This window comes from Chroicocephalus ridibundus, chromosome 6, assembly GCF_963924245.1.
Source record: "Chroicocephalus ridibundus chromosome 6, bChrRid1.1, whole genome shotgun sequence".
Lineage (NCBI taxonomy): Eukaryota > Metazoa > Chordata > Aves > Charadriiformes > Laridae > Chroicocephalus > Chroicocephalus ridibundus.
In genome coordinates this window covers 74,088,894-74,114,837 of record NC_086289.1, presented here as the reverse complement: position 1 = coordinate 74,114,837, position 25,944 = coordinate 74,088,894, and the positions used below count along the sequence as shown (strand labels likewise).

General features: G+C 41.8%; 1 protein-coding gene across 1 annotated transcript; it reads right to left on the bottom strand.

The window, feature by feature from the left end:
- Positions 1–304: 304 nt before the first annotated feature.
- MFN1 (mitofusin 1) lies at positions 305–25,847 on the bottom strand. Its single transcript, XM_063338421.1, has 18 exons — positions 25,479–25,847; positions 25,199–25,320; positions 24,234–24,369; positions 21,720–21,882; positions 21,152–21,276; positions 19,375–19,483; positions 12,442–12,549; positions 11,914–12,067; positions 11,717–11,784; positions 7,823–7,944; positions 6,160–6,286; positions 5,779–5,883; positions 5,282–5,384; positions 4,046–4,275; positions 3,382–3,537; positions 2,665–2,861; positions 1,271–1,405; positions 305–657 (listed from the first exon to the last, which is right to left on the bottom strand). Exons 2-18 carry the CDS (start codon positions 25,311–25,313, stop codon positions 588–590), a joined length of 2,223 nt encoding a protein of 740 aa, XP_063194491.1. The 5' UTR covers positions 25,314–25,320; positions 25,479–25,847; the 3' UTR covers positions 305–587.
- Positions 25,848–25,944: the final 97 nt, after the last annotated feature.

The following is a 25,944-nucleotide window of genomic DNA, read 5'->3' as shown; positions in this document are numbered from 1 at the left end:
GAAGCTCGAGCCTTCCAGTGTGACTGCTCTGCCCTTTACTGTCATCTTTCCCTTCCACGGGAGGACGAGAAACTGCTGCCCAACCGCATTTCATTTGCTTTCAAACCAGTCGAGGGTCCTCTCCCCATTGCGCTTCCCTCACTAACCAAAAACACGCGCACAAAAGCAGCATCCTCCATCCCTGACTAATTCCTAAGCAGCTGGAAAGAGGAGACGGTGATCGGTGATAAGCTCTCTCTCCCTGCCTAGACTCCTGGATGCCAGGAAGCGAGACTTGCCACTGCTAAACACTAACAAAAAACAATGAGGAGTCGGGTGTTTACTGTCAAGTGCCCCAGGAAGTTTAGTGTTCAAAAGATAATTTTTAACTCAAAATCTGCAAAACAAACATAACCCTCAGAGTGGCACACCTCGTCAGTTTGATTCACCGTCCCAGTCCAAACCGCGTTTTACAGTAATTAACAAGTGTAATCAAAGTAACATTTAAAATATAAATCATTTCATGTGACTCCACAGAGGAGAAGCGTAATCTGTAAAATTTCTACTTTGTCCTACAAAGGATCACCAGGAAAATTAGCAATGATGGTTTATTTACTCTTTTGAAGAAAGTGTTTTGTAAAGCGATCTAGTTCATTCTCAAGGTGAATGGCTTTATTTCTGTAAAACAAAGAAAAGCAAGGGATTTACTTCAGTGCGGTCGCATCGCGAAGGCGGCAGAATCAACAGCGGTGCTTTGAATTTCCATTCCTCTCTTCCTGAAACCCAGGCACAAGAAACCCGAGGCCCAGGGGCAGCCCCCAGCCGGGGGAATGGACACGGGACTAAGGCCGAGGCGGCTCCTCGGGCCCTAAACCCCCAGCCTGGGGGGTTCTCCTTGTAAACACCTACGACTGGTCCTAAAAGAAAACCAAGGCTGCACTGAGTGACTCCCAGCGCAGCTGCGCTCGCGTTCTCCCGTGGGGAGGGCTCTTTGGGAACCTGCCACCCTAATTTACCTCCAGGAGGTTAATACTCTTGAGAAAGCCACCTCTCCCCTACGGTAGAGACAAAGGTAAAGACGATCTAAGAAAGAATATTTTTGGAGCTTTGCTCATTCACCTAGGTAGAAACACACATTTATTTAACTTAGCCAGAGCTGCTCAGTTACAAGTAAAGAGAACAGGTTCCGCTGCACACCCTTCCGCGCCTCTGCCCGCCTCCTTTCAACCCGAAACAACGGCAAGCACCAACCTGACCGAATCTGCTCGTGAGCAGTCCCCCCCCGACTCACCGTAGCTGCTTGGAGTTGCTCTGTATGTTCTCCAGCTGATCTATTTCTTTGGAAAGCCTAGCAATTTCTGTTTCCAGGTTTTTCTGGGTAATATCCACCTGCTGACAGAGCCGAGCAAAGGTAGTGGCCATTTCCCTAAAGGGAAAACAAGTCTGTAATCATGGTTCACAGAAATCTGTGCTACCAAAAAAAAAAAATTAAGCAGGAAAAAAAAAAAAAGAAATTAAAAGACAACCGACAAACCACAACAGATGGCATTGCAGTGTGCAGTAGAACACAGCAATCAGTCTCCAGCTGCTAAGGGAGTACAGAATAGCAGAAAGCAGGAGAATTACTATGTTTTAAATTAAAAACAGAAACTTTAAACGTACAAAACGCACCTCAGCCTATGCCAACATCATGTCTGGCAGTTTTTCATTGAGCACCAAGAGGTACAAGCCTGAGATGGGGACTCTGGCGGTACCACGTGCTGGAGCGGCCCCGTGCCACGCCGAGCGCCCTGCTCACGGGGCACGCCAGCCTCGGCGGGGCCAGGGGTGCCCCAGGCGTGCTGGGACCCCGACCCTTCTTGCCTCCTCAGCCACCTGCTCCCAACCTGAGTTCCGAGACTCCTTACGCAAACGAAAAAATCCCCAGTTACCACCCCGGGGCCAGCAACCAGGCTCTCCCGCGGGAGAGGAGACGTCTCCCCTCTCTACTTCACCTCGCCGGAGCATTGGTTTGAGTCCAGCTCTTCCATGTCCTCACAGAGACACACGGCTGCTGGACACGGGGATGACGCTCTTTCCTCTGCTGAAGCTGAACTTTGTATTAGTAAAGTATTCCCTGGGCTACACGGGAGAGGAGTTCTGCACCCTGGTGGTTAGAGGTCTCATTTAGCAGGACTAAGTTTCTGAAATAATAATTTAATCATCAAAACAAACCGTTTCAAGAGGAGAGGCTGAGGGAGACAATCACCCAGACATTACTTTGCAGAGACAGGTGGAAACGTATTTGGGAACGAGACACACAAAAAGAGCCAGGACTGGCTGCCCCGACCTCAGACGCACCAACCCTGGAGGCAGACGAACGCTCACCATTGAACTGGCTCGGGGCTGATTCGATGCCAATCTAAAAGCCAAGCGTTTCAGCCTCTGCTAGAACTGAGCCACCTCCCACGTCTTCATAGCGAGGTGCTGGACAACCGGAGTCCACCTCTTAAGACTAACTCTTGCACATACACAGAAACGTACGTATTGACCTTTTTAGGTGGTAATTTCAAACTCTTTTAAAACCCCCTCATTACAAATGCCAAGGGACACTAAAGCCGCCTTCCCACACCACCTCCAGCCAGTCCCCACTCCCAGGACACCGCAGTTTCCACCTAGGTGGATTAACACCAGTCTGGTACTTACTGTTGCACCTGATGGCTGCAATTAGCACTCGTGAGGCTGACGATCATCTGCAGCTTTTCAGTAGCATAGTTCACAAACTGCTGTTTAAAGGCTCTCTCTTTTGCTTTAGTGGTCCAAGTTAGTCTCTCATAAAGATATAACAACCCGTACATACTTAAGGAAAGAGAGATGAGTTTCCAGCCTACCGTTCTCCAAATCTGAAAAAAGAGGATTCTTCATTAGCTTAAGTAAATTGCCCTACAGAATAAAATCTAATTCCACCCATTCTTTAAATCATCTTCATGGCCCTTTCACCAGACTAGTTTAAGAAAATGTATTATTTCTATATCGTTACTGCAGAGCAATACAGGTACGTTCAAAGAGCTGGTACCCCAGTGGCATGGAGAGTACGGGAAGCCTGGCTGCTTCTTAATGAAAGAGGAGGGAGAAAGCAAAGCTCCCGCTAAATCCAAACTGGATGAGGCACCATCAAATCATCCTTTAATTCAGAAACTGAACACAGACATATGGCACAGAGAATATGGCCGACTGCGCCCAGAGTAACTAGGCTAATTTTCTCCCTGCACCCCGACCACGGGTATCCAGTGGACCACACACCCTCATCCAGCCCCGTGTTATAAACTCCGTTACATGCTTCATGTTGCACCCCAAACGGGAAAGACCAGCTCAATCTTTGCCACCATTTCTAGTACAGTGCATGTTGCTAATACTACTTGCCACTCCGCCAACAACGATGATGCTCATAGAGGTCCGTGATGTCAGCGAAGCTAAACTCATTACCAAAGGAACCATAAAATCATCCTGCGATGGGTTCTCTGGAGTTATGGCGGGAAGGCTGGCAGCGGATGGGGTGGTAGCTAAAGGAGGAGGGATCTAGAAGAGTGGAATACGGCAGGCTGAGTAAAAAGCATTACGGAACGACAAAGCAGACAGGTTTTATTTTATTTTCATATATTCAGGGTTTGATTTACTTAAAGGAAAGTTTTCTGCGCAGAAATCTAAACACCACTCCTAACAAGCAGTGGAGGTTTTGACAGTTTCTTGCCCAATGGGGGACTGGGTTAGAATAAGGGTTCTAACGTAGGACTGGCTCTGCCGTAAGGATCCAAAAGTTACAAATGAAAAGGTTACCCGAAGGGCTCAATCCAAAGGAAAACAAAACTCAGGTAACAGCTGCAGAAAGTTTCTGAAAGGCTTTTTGTTCCATCCTCACCCTGAATATAATCCAATAAAAAACCCTCACCAAAAATATTTCACACAAAGGGACTAGGGGAAAGTAGCAGCAAACATGTAAATAGTACAGGACAATACCGTGAAAATCAATATATTCTCATCAAGGTAAAACAAGGCACTTAAAATGTCAGCCTAACCCAGCACTCACTTGTAAATTCGGATCCGCTAGTCCCAACAGTACTCTCTGAGCTTGTTTAGGACCCAAGAAACGGTTCACAAGCGAAGTCCACCCCAAGGAAAAGTGGAACATGATATCCTCTTGAAAATCTGCACACAGACTACGACAGTTTAGATCATAGCTAAGGTCAAACCTCCTGCACGGAATTAGCAAGTGGAGCTGATTCTGGGCACCAGAAGGCAACAACGGCTTCAGGTTTTCTAGAAATAAAACAGAACAGTAAAGATGAGTTAACATCAAAAGCTTTACAGCATATTCACGAGTAGCATCCTTGCTCTGCTGACCAGCTTTGTGAACTATGAGAATCTAAACTGACCGACTTGTTTATTTATTTGGGAAATCAGTGGGCATTTTAGCCCATTATTGATCCCACCAGAGCAGACAATTTATTGCTCTGATAAAAGAAAGCAGTCACACAAAATCAAATCATAGAGAAGGAATTGCTGGAAAAAAAGGTCAAATTAACTGAAAGATCTCCAGCAATGGTGAAAAGGTAAGGACAGACTACAGAAAAGTTGGTTTATCCAGCCGTTCTGTGGTGCCACATACAGAAAAGGCAACATTATTGTGTAAGATGACAGAAGGCTTCATGTAATTCCATGATTTTGCTCTGAATCTCTTATTACCAGAAACAGATCAGAAGGGAGAAAGATATGCAATAAAGTTACTACTTATAAATAAAAATTAAAACAAAAGAAAAAAAGCAAAAAAAGCAAAAAGGCAGGGCACAAATACTTTTTGAAACCATCCTGTCTTACACTCAGAATCTGGAGGGACCTGGGGAGAGGATTATACTGCAGAAACATTACCTAACAATTAGTGTATTTCATGTGTCTGCTGTGGAAGCCGAGAGTTTAAATGGGTTTATAAAAGCATTAGACAAGCTCCCAGAGGACAGGTCCGTTACTCCTTGCTTAAGCCATTAATCCAGATGCAGTATCTTGGCTCCGAAGTCCCTACATTGGGAATGGATCACTATATTTACCCTGGTTCATTATCTTTGTCCCCAGGCATCTGTTACTGGTTAACATCAGAGACAGGCTATTGAGCTGGACACTCAGTCTTGACCTAGGATGGCTTTTCCTTTATCATTTTATGGCGTTAACGTTAAATCATGATCAGAAAGAAAATTCTTTTAAAAGCAGGTTTTCTTAAATTGTTTTGCTCTAAAGAAAAAGTCTTAACATTCCTCCTTCCTCAGCTTACCAATCATCTCCTGCTGCGACTGATGCATGGACTGATTGACTTCACTGGAGCACCGATCAGCCAGGTTCTTTCCCAAACCGTCTTCTATGTGTTTGTTCAGTTCCTGAAGTTTTATCAAGAATATATGCTCATCAATTTCTATTTAGCTAATCAACTACGTTATACAGCCCAGACGCGTGTTAAACACCAAGCACTGTTATTCACAGTGAGAAGTGGAAACTACAAATCAGGATGTCAGTGAATTAAAGTTTCAGTAACCGCTCCAGTAAAAAAAGACAGTTGAAACAAACATTAATTTCTTTCCAAAAACAAAGCACACAATATTTTCAACCTTTTCCAGTTTTAGGTAAACAGAGATATGTGTATGTCAGGAAGCAAAAATCCTGCAACGCTTAAAGAAAGTGCCACATAAAATGCTATGCAAATTATGAAAATACAAAAGTAGACATTAAAGGAAAGACAAAGAGCCTGGCTTCAAACCACGCATGAAAACTTACCATCTTATAGAGCTTCAATACTTGAGGAGAAGGGTGAAAATCTGAATAAAATTCATCAACTAAAACTGAAAGTCGGCAAATCTCATCGGTCATGGCAGAGGAGACCTGGAAGAACGCAGTAAACACATAAAATGTTTCTCCTACCTTTCCCAGCCAGAGTGAAAACAGACTGCAGTAACTGTTACAATAAACGAGTCAATCACCCCAGAGTCAGGAAAATTTGCCATTTTAGGGTTTTTTTTCTTTTTTTTTTTATATTGGGAAAGGAACACATTAGACATTTCAAAGGTATTTCAGAGGATGGGTGGGCACCTGAAGGAGCTGCCCGACAGAAGAGACAACACTTGAATCTGGGAGATTTTTCGCACCGCCATTACTTACTTTACTTTCTACTTCCTCGGTAACACGCTTGATTTTTTCCTTTGTATCTTCCGTCAAAATGTTCAGCTGGTTTCGCACAAAGTCCAACCTATCCTTCTGATCTTCTCGCTCTTCCATCGAACGGACTCTAGCACAGCAGAAAGGAAGTCACCGTCACCAGCAGGAATTCTCCCAGTAACGAACCGAGCCCCGTAACCCGGCAGGGACCACCCAGCTGATGGTTTACTGAGCAGCTAAAAAGAATCCAAAGTGCCACTGGCTGAACAAAGCCGAGGCACTGCTTCAGAATAACTGCAATACAGCTATTAAATTTCCAGGTGCATTTAAGGGCTGCACTGATTGAACTCAAATTACTAGGTTGTGATATATTCACAAAACCAGCATTTGGAGTTGGAATTATAACCATTGTACCTAATCACAACTAAAAAAGGTGGGGGGGGATCAGGGGCCTTTAATGCTTAGTCTATCCTGATTTAAAAATTAAAAAAAAAGGATAAATCTGATCAAAATATCCCGCTGCTGCTCACCAGCACCACTCAACTATTCCTGAACAGTGACATGGGTCTGACGACCCTGCAAAGCAAAGGGGAGGCAGCAGAAACTAACCTTGACACCACCAACTCTCTTCAGAAGTCCTCGACCTATCATTTAAGTAAAAATTGCTTAACATCTAGAACAGTTATATCTTGAAGGGACAGTAGAAACATCAAACAGCGAATCAGATTAAGAGGGGTCACTACACAGCATTTGGCAGCTGGACTGACAGAAAGAAGCAGAATATCAGAATATTTTCAAATATTCCACAGCATGTTTTCATAGCATCTGACAACGTGAGACACGTTAGTATGTAAACACGCGGTTTGTAAAAGCTGATATATTCAGGAAGATGAGTGTGTTTGACAGGCACAGTGGAGTCTGTTGAAACATAAAGACACACTATTAACAGGCACAGAAAGGAGACGGATGGAAAGCGTTAAACATGACAGCAAGTTCACCGTGTACGAGAAAGGCAAGAGGTAGCAACAAAAGTGAGGAAAAAAACCATACGTATGCAAACCTCAAAGAATATGTGAAACTATCAGACAGAGCAGATGAGCTGCTATCATCAGCACTAAAAGGATTACTTGAGCGAAGAGAGAATAAAGATATTTAAGGACACAATCTGGAAAGGGCCAGAGGCCAAGGCTTCGTTAGCTTGTGCCTTTCTCACCCCTTACAATATTCTAACCACTTGCAAATTAAAGTGTCTGCATCCTCCCTTTTATTTTCTCAGTGTTACTGTTAATAAAAAGGTAAAGCAGGCTCAAACACCAGTTCTGAAATGCTGGATACAGCTAGAAAACCTTAAAATGTCAACTATTTTTGAAAAAAAAAAAAAAAAAAAGATTTGAAAACCCACAGAATGCCTTTGTAACTGTAAGTCAGGAACAAAGAATAACGAAGTAAACCGAGAACTCAATGCAGAAGTCACAGACCAAGGACAAGACTGAGCAGTGCAAGTGAAGCATAGTACGACTGACACGCCAGGGAAATTCTCTATTTCTTACCAAGCAAGAAAAGTGAATTTTAAAGTCCATAATGACCCAGGAAAACCACCAGCATGGAAATGGCTCCTCAGAGGATCTGGAGAAACCAAAACCAACCAGCCCTCCACCCAACCTACCTTTTCTCTGCTGCTGCTACGTTTATGGCGTCCATAATGTTTTTCACAGTGTCTATTATCTGTTTAGCTCTGATAGTGTGCTGTTCAAACTTGGTTTTCACGGCTGACTGCGAGATACACTCCTGCGAGGGGCCCAAGCCACAACACATTACTGCAATTCCATGCCAACACATTCAGGAATTTCACTATCAGAAAGCACATGCTGCTAATTTTACCCTGAACTTAAACAAATGGGAAATAAAGAGGGAGAAAGTATATAGAAATTAAAAGGCAACAGAACCTAAATCTCAAATGAGTCTATAGCAGCAAGTCTGTACCTTCATGTTCACTCACAGTAATGTGCATAGGTTTTTATTCTTTTAAAATAAATTAACAGTGTAAAGAAAAAAGAAAACTCAGATGAATACATAACATAAATCTAGCTCTTCAGAAAGTTTTCCAAATTATCTCTTCAGAATTCTGTCTAACATGAATGCTGGCAGTATTGCCCAGCTTGACTCTTTTTTCTTGCAATAAATATTCTTAGTTTCAAGAAGCAGTTCTGTCAATAAAATCTGACATGCTTATGTCAATACTGACCATCCAGGAACAAAACATACATTAGGAATAAGAAACAAGGATCCTCTCACAGGGTAGAAAAAAGTTGTTAAGTAGTCCTTAAAATATTAGCTTATTTGTAGATTATTGGAGTGTTAAATGAGTAAGTAGAAAATGCTCTAAAGATACAATTTCTAACCAATCTACAACCTTGAATATTGCACAGCGATTCATAAATTACAGGACCCTGGTTGAAAAGATACACAAATGTTCAATTTGGGCAAAAGCTAATCAGTTGTGACAAGCCATTAATTAAGACTTTTGACTTTTTTCAAGCAACTGCACATCCTGAGTTATACAGCCAATTAAATGCTGTTGGAATTCAACCTGCACTAAGTCACCACAAAGTAGCAACACTTTCTGAGTTTGAGGGGGAGAAAGCAAGCAGCGAGCTTCTTCACGCCAGATCTATGGGGTTTTCTAAATCGTTCTCTATCTGTGGATGCGCCTTTCACAGGACAAACAGGTTTAGGTTGCTTTTAAAAGACTTGCCTATGACCTTAGCATACGCTGTAATAACAAATTTCGGCTATCCGAAAATAATAGATGAAAACAAAACAAACAAAATGGGTAAAATATATTCCCTGTTCCTCGATGAAGCAGATCTAGAAATCAGCAATGAAAGGCCAGAGTGTCATAAATATCAGCACATTGTAAGAGCTAGACTGGACACAGAGGAAAGAGGCTTCCCAACGTTAGTATGTGGTAGATAAAAGGATGACAGTCACTCACAACACAATCAGAAAATCCAAGTTAGAGCACTAGGAAAAACACAAAGGTTAGTTAAACAACTGAGAAAGGTAAGAGGGGGACAGCAGCAGTTTTGCTGTTATCCTATAAATAAGTATTTATCAAAACGAAGAGAAAAGGTACGTTTCAACTGCGTACACAAAACCAGTTACCTTCCAGCGCACTTCCAGTATAGCAAGACAGTCTTTAAGCGCATGGCTTATTACATTCCCGCGCGGTGTCGGGGAAGGACTCTGCAGTAGCGGTGTTATTCGCTCCCATTTACAGCCAGAATTACTATTCTGCTCTGCCTCCCTCCTCCACACCCCCCCCAACTATTTCTGTTACCAGTTTTTTGAAGAAACTTGGGAAACACTAGAACCTGAGGAACAGTGGAGTTTGGTTTTATATAGAATATTGACTAAGGACTACCGCTGTTTCCACAAGGCATTTCTACGTAACTCGTAAAATTGCAGAAGAAAGATACACAGACTACTTTCTGACATTCCACAATATAAAAATTCAGAATTGATCAACTAATCCAAGCCTTTCCTTTAAGACTGGGTATCTTTTTTATTTTGTTGTAATACAGCTGACATACATAGTAACGTAATTTTTTTAAAGCTACTACATGAATCTGTAAAACCTTAATTTCACCACTACTTACACGTGTTTCTAGTAACGCCTGGACCAGTTTTTCTTTTAGCAACTTTAACCACCCTGTGCTTTGCAGAAGAACATGCTGTATCTATTTTTGGAATGCCTTTTGCCCTCACACAAAAGTCTACATAAATGTAGTTACAAACCTTACAAAAATGGCCCAAAATTTTCCCATATCACAACAAATCAGCACTGGCGGGTGGTTTCCAGATTTGTTTGTTTTGGTTTTTTTTAAGATTCTAGCTACAGTGAGCTCACATCATTCCTGGGATGAACAGGCTTTCCCATCAGGGAACTGATACTAGAATCAGAAATGTGGAAGTACTGGAGAAGTAACAGTTCCTCCTCTCAGTCCTTGTGGAAAAGAGGAAGAAGCCACCCAATTTTAGTGAGGACAAAAGCAGGGTGAGAGAATCCAAGAGGAGCAAAACCAGCAGTTACATCCAGTGGGAACACAGGACACGTGGACGGGATGAGGTGGCTCAGAGATGCGAACTGGTTGAAAGAGTGCAAGACATGTCTGGGAAGTCTGAGCAGGGCACCTGAACAGGGACAAGGAGTTAAAGGCAGGACAGACAGACCGGAGCAGAGAAGGGGTTTGCATTCGACAAGGACAGACAGAAGCATCTGTGCTCTCGTCCCCCCCCTTCACAGACTGGAGTGGAATCCAAGAGTCTTGGGACTTGCAGCTCCTCTGTCAGGAAACAGAGTAAACGCAAAGCACTTTAGCCAGAAGTGATTAGGCTGTACTCACGGCTAAAACAGCATCGGAATTTGGTCTAGCAGTACATAAAGCATGGTATCAAGTAGGATTTTGTTCCCAGACTCAACACAGAAAATTCTATCTGACGTACGATGTTCTTCATTAATATACGAGCTGGTATAGCCTAGTGCTGGTAAACATAACTGACACCAGCACTCTATTGTCATCAGTTACTTTATCAGCTCAAGTGACAATAATTTGAGTATTAGGTCTGAAGATTTCAGACCCGGTGAACCATTTAAGTATCAGTCTTGCTTCAAAAACAAATAAAATGCCATTACAACTTAGGAAATTGCCCACAAAACCTGAATGTGCTGCAACATCAGACACTCAAAATTTAAATTGCTTTGGCAATCTTAATTTAGCAGATGTTGTCATGCTCTAGGTGATGTGATCACACTCCTATTCAAAGCCACTCATTATGATTTCAGGATGAAACATGACCGAGCAGGGAAAAACATTACAGAATCCACTCTCACTGGCGGGAGTCAGAAGGTGTGCAGCAAATGAAACAGATAATGTGAAAGAAGAAAAAAGTTGTTTTAAGGCCATTCAGTCCTGTCACAGAATTGGTTTTTGTCCCTGCTTCTGCCAAAGAAACTTGTCATGGTTTTGACCTTGTGATGGATGTAAGAGAGCTAAGAGGCAGATAATGGTGATAATTTAAAAACTCTGGCTTTAAAAATGCAAGTCAATATTCAAATTTACATTGGTGAAATGGAATTTCTTACTATTTGTGTCCTCAATTACAATGTTTAATTACAAAGCTACGACTTCAGATAAAATAAGTCTTACTATACAGCAAATATTTCACCAGCTCATGGTTATCAGTGATACGCTCCTTTCTAAGAGCATCATCTCTTTTTACATAGACTATATTGGTACTGAGACCTCAAAACATGAGCTCAGAGTCCAGTTTTGGTGCCTTTCCTCACTGACCAATAGTTACTTCTAACAACTATCTGCTATTCAAGGTGAGAACAGATGAACAGAGCCCTCAGATAAGGCGAAGCTGCAGATGGTTTGAATACCTCACACTCCTCCACTTCTTCACTTAGATTATGTTCAGTAAAATGAAGCTAAGCATAAGCAAAAGCTACCTTTGCATTAAAAAACAGGCAGTCTAAAAAGCCCATCATAAATACCTCAAATATCTGCTCAAAATGTTGAAATTCCTGGAATCTTGTTTGAAATCCTTCAGCAAGTGCTCCACCTGTGAAACACACCAGACCATAAGGGAGAGAGCAATACCTCACAGCAGTGACTGTATCTTAAATATTTTTGTTTATCAGGTTTTATGATATTTTTCTGTGTTTGAGGAAAAGCAAGAGTTCCTACACACCACCCTCTGGCATTCCTTGGGCCTTCTGTCTCCTGGCACTCAGAACTTCTTTTGCTGAAACAAAAAAGATGCGATTCCTGGCTTCTACAGGATCAATAACTTTGAGCTCATCAACTAGAAAAGTCAGACAGCGCTCCATGTGCTGCCTGCGCACCTAAGGAAAAGGTAAAAACCTCATGAGAAAAAAGCAAAAATTGAGCCGTCATCAATTCAGAACATCAGAGTCAGAAACAGCATGCATACATTGTAGTCTGATTTGCAGGTTGCTTTTTGCTCTGAACAAGGAGTAAGTTATCTTAATTTTCTGACCAAATAACTTATCCTTTTATTAATACGACAAAGCTGGTGTTTTCATATTAATAACTGTATTACCTAGGAAATTTGGCATGCTTTTATGCATGTGCAGGTCTTTCCTTTATATATATATATATATATATATATATATATATATATATATATATATATGTGTATATATTTTATTTTATTTTGTTAAACGTCAACCCAAATAAGAGCCACCAAGTCACTTACATCTTCCATATATTCTGGTTCTGATGCGGAGGCATCCCATCTATTATTCAAGATGAAGATGTTTGGCTTGGAAAGTCGTTCATTCACTTTATGGAAAAAATGTTTTTCCTAAGAATTAAAGCACAAACACAAAATTCCCCTGACATCCAAACCAGACTCACGCATTCTTCTGTAACAAATTCTAAAGTTAAAGCAGCTTTTAAAAACGTTTCCTATTAAAAAGAATTCATTAGCATTAAAAACCATAGATACCCAACACAAAAAGGCTTGTGATGGTTCAGTAGTCATCAAATGACTTAAACTTGATGCCAATGCTGAAAGTCAAAGATACTGCAAGCTTCTCTAAAAATAGGTACAAATACAAATTAAGAAAACTTCCAGAACAAATAGTTTAGAAAACACTGGAAAAGAAAGTCTATTTTTCTATAAATGTATCGCATCATTCATTGTGGGTTTTTTCCTCCTTCTTTCACCCTTACTATCACAACACTTAATCTCCTTTAATACTCCTAGCCCTCTATTAAATTTGAGCTACCAACATGCTCCTGTCCACCCTAACAGATCTGGTTTCTATGTCCAGAAAAACACTCTCTGACTATATTCTTCAACTAGCCAACATCAGCTTGAACTACAGACAAGTTGTATTTCATATAAGAGGATCTATGGCTTGAGACACAGGATAAAAGCCATTGCTGAATGTTTTCACTTTAAAAACAAGACATGCAGGTATCTGAAAACATATTTGGGTCCCTTGCCCGCACCTACCACCCATCATTGCTATTTCCATAGTTATAATGGGTAAGTGGCGATGGAGTGAATCCCCCCCTCGGCACAGCTGAAACAGAAGAGACCTCTGCACTGCCATAAGCTATTTGAATCCGCAGCAGGACACGACCACGTATTCTGGGCACAACACTGGAGACACCTGACCCCTGACTGACAGAGACTAATGTATGCGTAAACGAGATTACTGTTGCAGAGACAATAACTTTATCTGAAGAGAATTCATGAGGGAATATTGGAAAAATCACGTTCATGCAAAAAACCTGTGGTTACGTAGCAGCTGCCAAATATTCTCAAACCTCTTACGGTAAAAATAATTCCTAAGGAGGATGAGAACATAGTTATCCTGTGCTTTACCTGAAGGATAAACTTGTGTAGATGAAGAAAGAAATTACCAATTGCCACAATGCAAAGCAAAATATAATGGCTTTCGAGCGGTTACATAATCGTTAAAGGAGACTTCATTAGTGTCTACCAGGATGAAAAAATTAAAAAGAAGAAAGAGTAAGGGCGCTGTTTAGTGAGCCAAAGCCTCAATCACAGCTAAGATCTGCCTCCCTTTCCTCCAGTATACACCCTGGACACTGGCTGTTCCCAGATTCCAGTAATTACAAGGTGCTCAGTGTTAAGTAAGGATTTATAGGCATGGCAACCAAAAAAACTCAGCAAGACTTTAATGCTTCAAACAACTTGCAAGACTAACCTATTTCTATTTAGCAGCTTTCAGCCGTGCCCAACAAGGAAAAAAGACTGCCCAAAAATCACATTGAAAAGCAGAGTAGCACTTCTACGACTGGGTGTTAAGGATCAAATAAACTCAAAATTAGCAGAATCTTCCAGTACAGCCTATACGTCTTTCCTGCATATTTTCTGTCTTGGTCAGATTGTTTTTAATGGTTCATTTCTCCTGAGCAAATGACAGAATCAAATCAAATTTGGCCTTTTTTCTGTACTTCATTACACCAAACTGAAATCTGGCAGGCAGTTCCTTATCATTTCCATGTTTCTAGATGGTAATGAGGTGTTCACTAACACCCAATCTTTTTTTCATCTTCCTTTTTTTAATAAAAAAAAATAATAAAATCAAACCAACTATAGTATATACATAATCTGAACAATTTCTCGACTCCCTGCACACAAAAAGCCAAAAAGCACCCTTCACGTGAGATAACGGAGAAGATAAAACCACAGTTGTGCCAAATCCTCTCTTTCCCTTGGATGGTGTCAGAATCTTCTTTCCTTTAAAATCATGTGTCTTTTCTATTTGAGTCTCTGTGGATTCGTCTCAGAAGACGGAATGTAATGTTTTTAAACTCACTTTATGTTCTTCTCAGATTTCTACCAAACTATTCTAATTTGGTACAATGCAAGGAAATACTATCTTTGCACATTCAGTTCTTTATTGTATTAAATTGCCTCAATAATTAGAAAGTTCAGACACTGGATGTCAGAACTATGCTCAGAACTATCAGAGCCTTTTATTTGTCTACAGTAGGCTTAATAAAAGTCTTCAAGAGATTTCTTAGTAGCATTATATTACATTCTGGAAGTCCCACTTCCAATAACTTAGAAACCTTATATTGATATTGTCAGCATTCACAATACTTAGTTTAGTCAAAACCGGGGATCACTACATAATTAAAGCAAATCTGTGGTCTTGCATTTTGAGTATGACAACAGCTTCTTTGGCCACCTTGGATGCTTTCCTTTTACGAGTCATATGATATACAGGCTGCAAGCCACACAGAAGTCTTCTCTTCTCCTCTCTTTTAGTCTATAAAGCCTTCAAAAGAAGGCTTTATAGAATAAAGGTGATAAAACATTTTCAGCTCTCCATGTTGCACAGAACCATGCAAGATGAATGCTTATCGTTAGCATCTTCAGAAGAAGAAACACAGTCCAGTGACTGCAACCTGTAGCACTTATCCTCAACACAAGGTGTACCAAGGGAATTCACCCTCTTCTGAGACAAGAACACACGAGGAAGAAGACAGAAATTCAACTTCCTTCACCTACTTCGTGTATTTTACTGAACTTCTGGATATGAAATACTCTGTAATTTATTTCTTTGATAATACAAGTGTCTTCAGCTGACAAATATTGACAAACCATAAAGCGAGACAAGCACTACATGTCGTGGTTTTGGCCAGAAAGTCTGATGGAGAGTGGCAGCTAACAGCAGACTATCGTGGCCTGAATGAAGTCACACCGCCACTGAGTGCTGCTTGCCAGACATGCTAGAACTGCAGTATGAACTGGAGTCCAAGGCAGCCCAGTGCTATGCTACTATTGACACTGCAAATGCATTTTTCTCTATTCCTTTAGCAACAGAGTGCAGGCCACAGTTTGCTTTCACCTGGAGGGGTGTCCAGTACGCCTGGAATCGACTGCCCCAGGGGTGGAAACACAGCCCCACCATTTGCCATGGGCTGATCCAGACTGCACTGGAGAAGGGTGGAGCTCCAGAACATCTGCAATACATTGATGACATCATTGTGTGGGGTAATACAGCAGAAGAAGTTTTCAAGAAAGGTAAGAAAATAATCAAGATTCTTTTGGAAGCAGGTTTTGCCGTAAAAAGAGGAAAGGTCAAGGGACCTGCACGAGAGACCCAGTTCTTAGGAATTAAATGGCAAGATGGGCGTCGTCAGATCCCAATGGATGTGATTAAAAAATAACATCTATGTCCCCACCTACTAACAAAAAGGAAACACAAGCCTTCTTAGGCGTTGTGGGTTTCTGGAGACTGCATATTTCAGGCTATAGTGAGATTGTGAAACCTCTTTATGAAGTGACTCGAAAGAAAAATGAGTTTACGTGGGGTCCTGAGCAACGACAAGCCTTTGAGCAAATTAAACAAGAGATTGTGCATGCAGTAGCACTTGGACCAGTCCAAACAGGACAGGACATTAAAAATGTGCTCTATACTGCAGCCAGAGACAATGGGCCTACCTGGAGCCTCTGGCAGAAAGCACCAGGGGAGACTTGAGGTGGACTCCTGGGATTTTGGAGTCGGGGATACAGAGGATCTGAAGCCAACTATACTCCAACTGAGAAAGAAATATTGGCAGCATATGAAGGAGTTAGAGCTGCTTCAGAGGTAATTGGTACTGAAACACAGCTCCTCTTAGCACCCCAACTACCAGTGCTGGGCTGGATGTTCAAGGGTAAAGTTCCTTCTACTCATCATGCCACCGATGCCACCTGGAGTAAGTGGGTTGCCCTAATCACTCTGCGAGTTTGAACAGGAAACCCGAATCGTCCAGGGATCGTAGAAGTGATCACAAACTAGCCTGAAGACAAAGACTTCACAATGCCACCTGAGGAGGTGGTAACACGTGCTGAGGAGGCCCCACCATATAATGAACTCTCAGATAATAAGAAACAATACGTTCTGGTCACTGATGGATCTTTTCGTATTGTAGGGAAACACAGAAAGTGGAAAGCTGCTGTATGGAGTCCTACACGACGAGTTGCAGAAGCAACTGAAGGAGAAGGTGAATCGAGTCAATTTGCAAAGGTAAAAGCCATCCAGCTGGCCTTAGACATTGCTGAACGAGAAAAGTGGCCAATACTCTATCTCTATACTGACTCATGGATGGTGGCAAATGCCGTGGGGATGGCTAAAGCAGTGGAAGCAGAGCAACTGGCAGCGCAGAGGTAAACCCATCTGGGCTGCTGAATTGTGGCAAGACATTGCTGAGCGGCTAGGGAAACTAGTCGTAAAGGTACGTCATGTAGATGCCCATGTACCCATGAGCCGAGCCACTGAGGGACATCAAAACACTCAGCAAGTGGATCAGGCTGCTAAGATTTTCCAGACAGATTTGGACTGGGAACATAAAGGTGAACTATTCTTAGCTCGGTGGGCCCATGATACTTCAGGTCATCAAGGAAGGGATGCAACATACAAATGGGCTCGTGACCAAGGGGTGGATTTACCTATGGACGCTATTGTGCGGGTTATCCATGACTGTGAAACATGTGCCGAAATCAAACAAGCTAAAAGGTTAAAACCTTTGTGGTATGGGGGACGATGGCTAAAATATAAGTATGGGGAGGCTTGGCAAATTGACTATATCACACTCCCTCAAACACGTCAGGGTAAGCGTTACGTACTTACAATGGTGGAAGCAAGCACCGGATGGTTGGGAACCTATGCCATACCCCATGCTACTGCCCGGAATACCATCCTGGGCCTTGAAAGGCAAGTCTTGTGGCGACATGGTACTCCAGAAAGAACTGAATCAGACAACAGGACTCATTTCAAAAATAATCTTATAAGTGCTTGGGCAAAAGAACATGGTATTGAGCGGATATATCATATCCCCTACCATGCACCAGCTTCTGGGAAAATTGAGCGATACAATGGACTATTAAAAATCACCCTGAAATTAATGGGGGGTGGAACTTTTAAAATTTGGGACAAGCATTTAGCACAAGCTACCTGGTTATTTAACACCAGGGGATCCATCGGTTGAGCTGGTCCTGCTCAATCAGACCTTTTACATAATACAGAAGGGGATAAGGTCCCTGTGGTGCATGACAGGAATATGCCGGGGAAAGCTGTTTGGGTTTCTCCTACTTCAGGCAAAGGCAAACCCATTCGTGGGACTGTTTTTGCTCAAGGACCTGGATGTACTCGGTGGGTGATGATGGAGAATGGAGAAATTCAGTGTGTAGCTCAAGGAAATTTAACCCTTGGTGAAAATACTCAACTCTGAGCTGTATGATGTTAATTGTTATATAATACTAACAGTGTTCTATAAGTGTTTTTCAGGATAACGTAGTGGTGATGAGACCTGAGCTAGATTCATCAAGTGGTCTCCAGCAAACTCTTCAGGATGGACATGCTACCTGTGGACATGGACCACAATGAAGTTTACATCAACTTTTCTGCCCTGAGAGTCTGCTATGATAGATGAAAACCTGCAATTATGAACTAAATGAACTTAATGAACTTGAGTGTATAAAGATAAAATCATAAGTGAGAGATCTACATATCTATATATATGTATATATTTGATGGAAAAGAAGTGACAGTAATCTGAGCATGACACAAATGGTATGGAATAAGGGGTGGAATGTCCTGGTTTGAGGTAAAACAGAACCAATTTTCTGATTTGTAATTTTACTTTTTAGCTGGGCCTCTTCTAACTGACTAAAGTCTGAAATTAACAGCATATTTTTCAGACACTGTTCACTCTCAGAGTGATAAGACTTGATTATACCAAGGAACGGTATGCGCAAAGGCTCTTGCTTACACTTATTGCTATGACAACCAAGGTCAGCTAACTTCGCTGTTCTGCCCCGTTAGAGGGTCGGAAGCGGAGAAGCGTAGAGGGGTCCCACCCGTAGGGAGGAGCAGACGGGACAGGTGACCCAAAACTGGCCAACAGGGTATTCCATCCCATCTGCATCACAGTCAGTATAAAAGCTGAGGGATCAAAGGGGCAAAGGGGGCTCTGGCTCATTTGTTTTGTTTTTTTTTTTTTTTTTCTTCAATGGCCGACATCTGAGGAGGACCCTGTCTGTTCGTCTGCCTTTGATCCTGATCTGAGCATTCCTGACTCTAGTTCTGGAATTCAGCTCCTGTCCGTCGCTGACTCCAGTCTGGGACTTCTCCTATGTCTGCTGGTGATGCAATCGTCATCCTGGCAGCTGGATACGGTTTTGTATATATTGTATACTTTTTTTTCTTTAATTTTTATTATTCTATTATTATTTACTATTTCTTATTTATTATTATTTTCATTAAAGTAGTTTAGTTCTTTTTCTAAACTCGTAAATCTCCTTATCTCTCCCTCTTCTCTCTGAGGAGGGAGAGGGAGGAAGGGCCATCTGTCGTTCTGCTTGGCCAATCCGGCCAAAACCATGACATACATCAACCACGTATCAAAAAGAAACTCAGATAGAAAGGACAAACGTGATGCTCAAGTCAGAGTAAGCAAAGCTGGTAAGAAGCTTGGTTCTCCCTTCCCTAGTGAGGGATATACGCTGCTTCTTGCCTCCCACCCCCAAATCCTGTTCACAAGGTCTAAGTGCAATGATTCATGGGAGCTTCAGTGAAGGTCTAACAGAAGCCATTTCAGTTATGGAACTGCTGAGTATTTAAATGAAGAAGTAACGTAAAACCATTGCACATCATACCGTGTTCATGAGAGTCGATTCAGAATTGGCAACCAAGACAAACACGTCAGCATCTAAACAGAATTTGTCAATCCAGCTGTCCAGTTCTGTAGTGACATCTGTGCCAGGGCTGTTGAGAATAAAAAACACAAACTCGTATTTACACAGCAAAGGAGTATTTGATTTTTAGAAACTGATAAAAATAGAGTGGGATTGCCTAAGGGCCTTGTAAGAAGATACAAAGCTCTGTATCTTTAGACTGATGCTTACCTCAAGCTTAATGCAAACATAGCAAAAGCCAATTACCAGTTCACATTTATCAGTCACTCATTGGACCATTTACTCATTCCAAAATGCTGTTTCTAATGAATAAATATGCAGGGCATAATAGCCAATGGAAGCGACAGGCAGCTCGTCAGAAATCCAGGCAGTCTCACAGAATGATCTCTCTCCCTGTATCCCAAGTTTTAGATTTTAATCAGAAAAGTACAGTTGTTCATAAAATATTTTTTCCATTAATAGAGGCCCACTTTAAAGTGATACATTATGCAAACTTGGCATAGATATAATAAGAAATTAAAATGAAGTTAAAACTACAGTGCTGTCAGTTTTTAAAAAATAAGTGGAATATGGGCATTAGGTCATGTTTGCAACACCTCAATTATTGCTGGTTCAAATTTCCTCTCTTTAACAGTAAAAAGATTATTTTCTCCTACAAGTACCTGTTCTCTCAGATTTCAGGCTGGTTTTGGTTTTTTTTCCCCCTTTTTGCTTCACCTTTAGCAACCAAGACTGTGCAGATCAAATCAGGCCTTATATCACATCTATGCAAGGATCCCTTCCAGGCTTCCAGCATCCTTGAGCTATGCATAAGCTCAGAAGTGCATCAAGCAAACCAGCTCCCTGCGCCAGTCGGGCTGACTTTCCCTACGACTAACACAGGACCTGAGCTTGCACCTAAGAAAATAATGACAAACTCCCAGTAATTTCAAAGGTGAAAAATTAGAGATGCCAAAAAAAGCGCTACAGTTTATCAGAATACACTCTGGATGTTATTTTGCTGGATATGAAGAAATCATACTTACAAATTCACTCATATGCGAGTGAATCACTCTATACAAATTAATCACTCCATTAATGGATGTTGATTCTCATGAGGTACAGATCGCCTAACAGTCTGCAAAAGTATTACCAGGTCATACCTCAAAGTGGTCAGGAATACGGGCATTTGACATAGACAAAGCAACAGCTTTCAGAATTCTTTGAATACACAAACTGTAGGAAATATTAGCACAAGACCTAAGCACACACAGCCAACACAGTCACGGTTATGTTTCGAGGTCATGCATTACTTTGATATGTAGGCACTGCAACTCTTATCAGAAGCTTTTAAAAATGAAGTTCAGATTGCTTACACTTCCCATGATCAGCCTGAAGTGTTTAAAAACAGGAAATGGGCCAAAGGTTTCTGCTGGAACAACTCTATTCACGCTTCCATACTGATTTTTTTTTAAAGGTAGAAGTAGCCTCAGCCAAAAGGTAGCCCCTTATTCAGCTCAGTCACAAGACACTTGTTTGTTCCAACTGTTACAAGGCCAAACTCACTGGGGTGATGACAAGCAGCACTACACACAAAAGAACAAACTCCGTACTCTCTCTCTCTCTCAAAAAAAAAAAGCCTTCCAATAATTTTGCAACCTAACAACCATGACACAATCAATCAGTAAATGATTCTCTTTTATAGGAATTATAATGGCTAATTTATTTAAGAAAACATTTACTAAAACAGAAAACATACCTGTCCACTAAAACCAAATCATCTCTCAGCAGGGCACACTTTGACTTGGGCCAAAAGACATGGACAAGACAGCCAGCTTTCAAATCTTTATCCATGTGAAGCGCATGAGCAAGCTGATTTACTGTCTGTAAAGAGAAGACAAACATGAATACACACCACAAACAAGTCTGCAGGCCAGTCTAATTTGGTTCTCAAGGAAACCTGGACAGGATCTATCTTAAACAGAATTAATAGAGTTCACACTTCCTTCTAGTGAATACCTGTGATTTATTATTTTTTTAACCTCTTAGACTCACCAGCATCTAAAGAACATATCAATGTGGGCAGCTAAATAAGGTAAGCACCGTAAAGCCAAATGAGAAGCACATTCCAAATCTTCAACAAGTAACAGAACTTACCCTCAGTCCCATAAAAATAGATCACTCAACATATGCTACGCTACAATCAGACACACATTTGTTGTTTCTCTGAAATATCCAGGAAAAATTGTGAAGTAGACAATTTTAGTTTGTTAGTTATTCCCTCCTAAGAACTTAAAAATGCAGAACGAGTTGGCCTTATACTGTACCTTGACACTCTTCTTTTCCTCAGATCCTTCTGTCATAAGATAAGCCTTATCTCCGTCTGTCCCCTCCACACTGAGAAAGCAGTTAGTCGTGTGGCCAATGCCACTAGGAAGTACCTTATCCCACAGCATTGCATTAATGACCGAACTCTTCCCGCTGCTTGTTCTAGAGGGGAAAAAGATAAAAGCACTCTGAGCACAGCACAGCAGCATCACAAATACCTTTGTCTTGAACTGAACGCACCCCCATTTCATTGCATCAGACCCACATACTGCAAGCTGCTTTGGGTGACAGAGCTTCAAGCCAGTACAGCACAGCTTGACAGAAAAGAACAGCGAGCGCAGGAAAAGTTCATCTGAATAGCAATTCCAAAAATCTTTCTTGGTATCAACATTGCCTATGCAACCAAGAAAACCAATTTTCATTTGCATAACACATACTGGCTCAACAAGCCCAACCTGTACTGGCAAGTATGATTTAGCTGGTATACCTCAATCCGTGTAAGAAATTTGAAAAGATACTGGCTCAACTTTGCTACACCGAGAAAAGCATCTGGCACAAAAAGATGCCTTAGATCAACTTAAAGCAATTGCTAAATCTCAGCACACAGTCCCACATCAGGGGGCAGCAGCCTGCTCTGTTCTTTGTGCCGGCCCTAGCATTCCTGCGGAAAGGAACCACTTGAAAATGTACGTAACACTTTGGGCAGAAATACGTTCTGTTCAGACCAAAATTCCACAATCCTGCTCACAGCAAATCTAAAGGAATTCCAGGGATGCCAGAGGAAGACATGAGAAAGCTGCATGACAGGGGCAGGGAAGGACTACCCTCCACAGTGGTAATCAAGTCCTTAAAATGTTTGTGAAATTATCACCTCAGTAAATTACTGTCTTCAGAGAAACATCTTTTCTTTAGCAGTCAGGAAGGAAATGCTGCTTCTGATAGTCTTCTAAGCATGAGATGAGGTATAAAAGGAGCATCGCTGTACTTATACCTTCAGATACATTTCAAAGCATTGCTGTCTGGGAATTCTCATCACAGCCAGCAATGACAACTCAGAACAATTTACTAGATGATAATCTCAACTGAATGAAGATTCCTACAGTAAGATGTGAAACAATGTACAAAAAAACCTCTCAAATTTATTTCTTGTGCATAACCCTTATAATGCGAATGCTGTCTTTAATAAGGGAACTTAATCTTGTCCTTATTTCAGAAGGAAGAGGTAGCTAAATTAACCAAAACCCTGTTGATTTAATGGAACTGTTCACCCACTCAAGATTCTGCAAGAACTTGATGTTCTCAGTAATGTCCTACTTCACACTAACGCTCTACCCCTCACCCATAAAGATTTGAGGTTTAAATATTACACAACAGTATGAAGTTACATAGACTGTAACTCATTTTTTAACTGCTACTTCCAGAAAAGCTCAGTGCTCGCTGTACAACAATTTACAAATTTATTCAAAATGCCAAAGGGAGACTTTAATTCTCTTTTTCCTGCTCTGAACCTCTGCCCTTTGCAAAAGCAACTTTTATCACATATCACAGCTTGTAAATGTATTCAACTTCTAGCTTCGTCAAATATCAAGGCTGAGATATAAATCATTTCTTTATCCCACATACTTTTCTTGTTGCTTTTTTTTTTTTAAATAGCGTAACTATTTTTAGCAAAGTAAAGGTAAGACCACGGTTGTACACATTTTTTCCAGTACTATCACAGAATTTTTAGAACTAAAACATTAACATTCATGCGCCAGAAAAATACTATGTAACCACACGCTTGAATTTAAGCACAGAAAAGTCAATCTTCCTGAAGCAAAGTGAACTAAGAGACCCCAGACTAGCTAGTAACATAAAAGCATTTGAAAGCACCAGAACTGTAGTCTTTTAGAAGGACTTCACTCTCTTATATCTGACTTCTCATTTGGTAAGGCATAGTTTTATCATCTTTCTACACCCTCCAAATTTTACAGGAACAGAATGGCACAACGTTTGGAAGGCAGACATTTATTGGAAGTGGTAAGGCAACTGTCTCTGTCTATTTTCTTTTAGCTACTCATAGTCAAAACACAAGCGGATCAAAGTTTAGTTTTTCAGTACTTGTGATCAAACACAAACAAAAGTTTGCAACAGTAACAGTCCAGTAAAACAAAGATATTAAACAAACAAACCCACCACCTTAAAAAAAGAAAAGCCTTTCTGGAGAAGACGATAACAAACTCCTTCCCAAATCAAATAATGGATCTATAGAGGATAATTATTTTACAAAGTTTATCAATGAAAAAACATGTAACAAGACGTGCATAATTAATCTACAGTCACGAAGCAAGATGGTATCAAAGAAACCATCAGCATCAATTAGAGAAAAATGAACATGGTTATACGTATTGTATTTCAAACAACAATTATACAATGAAGCACTAATTCCAGTACATTTAAATTAGAAATAAGGAGACTAAGCCCTGCAAAAAAAAAAAAAAATCAAATTAAGTTCTGGTAATTCTGTTTATTACCTGCCAAAAAATGCCACTTTCATGTGTCTCCGTGAAAGCACCTCACCGATGACTGCTAACTTATTTTTATATGCCTGTATTTTTGCTAGTTCGTCTTCTGTTGCTACATGTTCAAGCTCTGGGTTCCTGTACGTTGCTATACATAGAAAAAGAGTAACATAAAAGCAGTCATGTACAAAGTACACGCTCCAGGATATAAAATACAGATTGTCAGCACTTCACACGCCAACAAAGACCTGCATAAATTTCAATTATACAGCAGTAAGAAAACAAAACGAACAAAACCCCACTACAGACACTGATATTAGCCCTTGTCATTTGACAGCTCCACCACAGGCACTTGTGAAACCATGACATAAATCACTTCAGATTAATCAACGATCTAGCTGCTGGATTCAATAAGCCTGTGACCACAGCCTGCAGTGCTGATCTGCCCCACTCTCTGCGACACCTGCCTCCTTCAGAAAGGAGAACCGGGACCTCTCATGGATGTACCAGCGAGGCTGGGCTGTCTTCTCCCTGCAGAGCTCACCGGGGTGATGAGCAACCAACCCCATGTGGCAACACTTGTGCCTCCACGTTGCTAGAACTTCTGAGGGTGTAACCAGTGGTTCTCTGCATTACACCACGTTGATCTACTTTTCTACTGAATAATGAGAGAACCTGTTTGTCCCTTCTTCAGTGTAAAGGAAACCACAACAGGACTTCAAAGACTGGAGTGGTTAAGATTTCAGGCTCATGGAAAGGAGGCCAGGCTGCCAGCCCAAGCGATGCAATCAGCTTTTCATATGTGTAACCATCCTAGGCATTCCTGCTAGCCTAACTTGAAAAAATCAATGTCAAATAAAAAGCATGGCTATTTCTGGAGGCACGTTTACACAAACAACATGTTGATACAATGTATATTGCTGTAAAACATATTCAAAGCAACGGACAAGGCCTTTGTGTTTAAGGTGAAAGCTGACCTTCCACAAAAGTTGCTCCTTCGGTGACATAGTCCAGCAGCTGGTCGAAGATGGCAGTGATTGTCTTTTTAGCCAGCACAAAGTGCTTCAGTGGGGAGACGGTAGCTTCTGCCATTATGCAACTGAAAGGAAAATTACATAAAAGTGACCAGAACACCCAACCAATTCCATGAAAAGTCACACATTTCTCACCCGGTCATTTGAAAAAAAAAAAAAAAAAAAAAAAAAAAGCCCCAACAAAACCAACACCTCACACCACCGTGAGTACCCGTAAGCTTACTTTATACTGCTTCGATCACCCTGACGAACTCTTCTCTCTTCCCCTCGCCACAGGCGCCGACAGCGGCTGACGAGGGGTTTAAACCGACTGTGTGCGGCCCGTTCTCCCCACACGAGGCCTTCCCTTCCCCTCACGGACGGCGGCTCTCAACGTCCCCCCGCCTGGAGGTCAGCGCTGTCCCCTCGGCCGAGCGCGGCCGGGCCCGCAGCGCCCCCGGGCAGGGCGAGGGACCAGCGGGCGGCCCTGCTCGCTCCCGCTCCCTCACGGAGCCCCGGACCGTTCCGCCGTTACCCGGCAACCGCCGCGCCGCTGGCGGGGCCCTCCCCACCGCCACCCCCTCCGGGCCCGCCGCCGCCGCCGCCGGGACGGGGGCGGACATCACTTCCGCTTCCGCCCCGCTGCCGGAGCCGCCGCGGGAGGGGAGCGTGGTCGCCATTTTTAGTGAGGGCCGACGGGGGTTGGAGGG

What these genes read in the sequence shown, in the direction of transcription:
- MFN1 (XM_063338421.1), bottom strand. Translation starts at nt 25,313, where the DNA reads ATGGCAGAAGCTACCGTCTCCCCACTGAAGCACTTTGTGCTGGCTAAA. An exon ending in AGGAAAAGAAGAGTGTCAAG is followed by an intron (nt 21,277 to 21,719) that starts GTACAGTATAAG and finishes TTCTCTTTACAG; the next exon opens with ACAGTAAATCAGCTTGCTCA. An exon ending in AACCAGAATATATGGAAGAT is followed by an intron (nt 12,068 to 12,441) that starts GTAAGTGACTTG and finishes CCTTTTCCTTAG; the next exon opens with GTGCGCAGGCAGCACATGGA.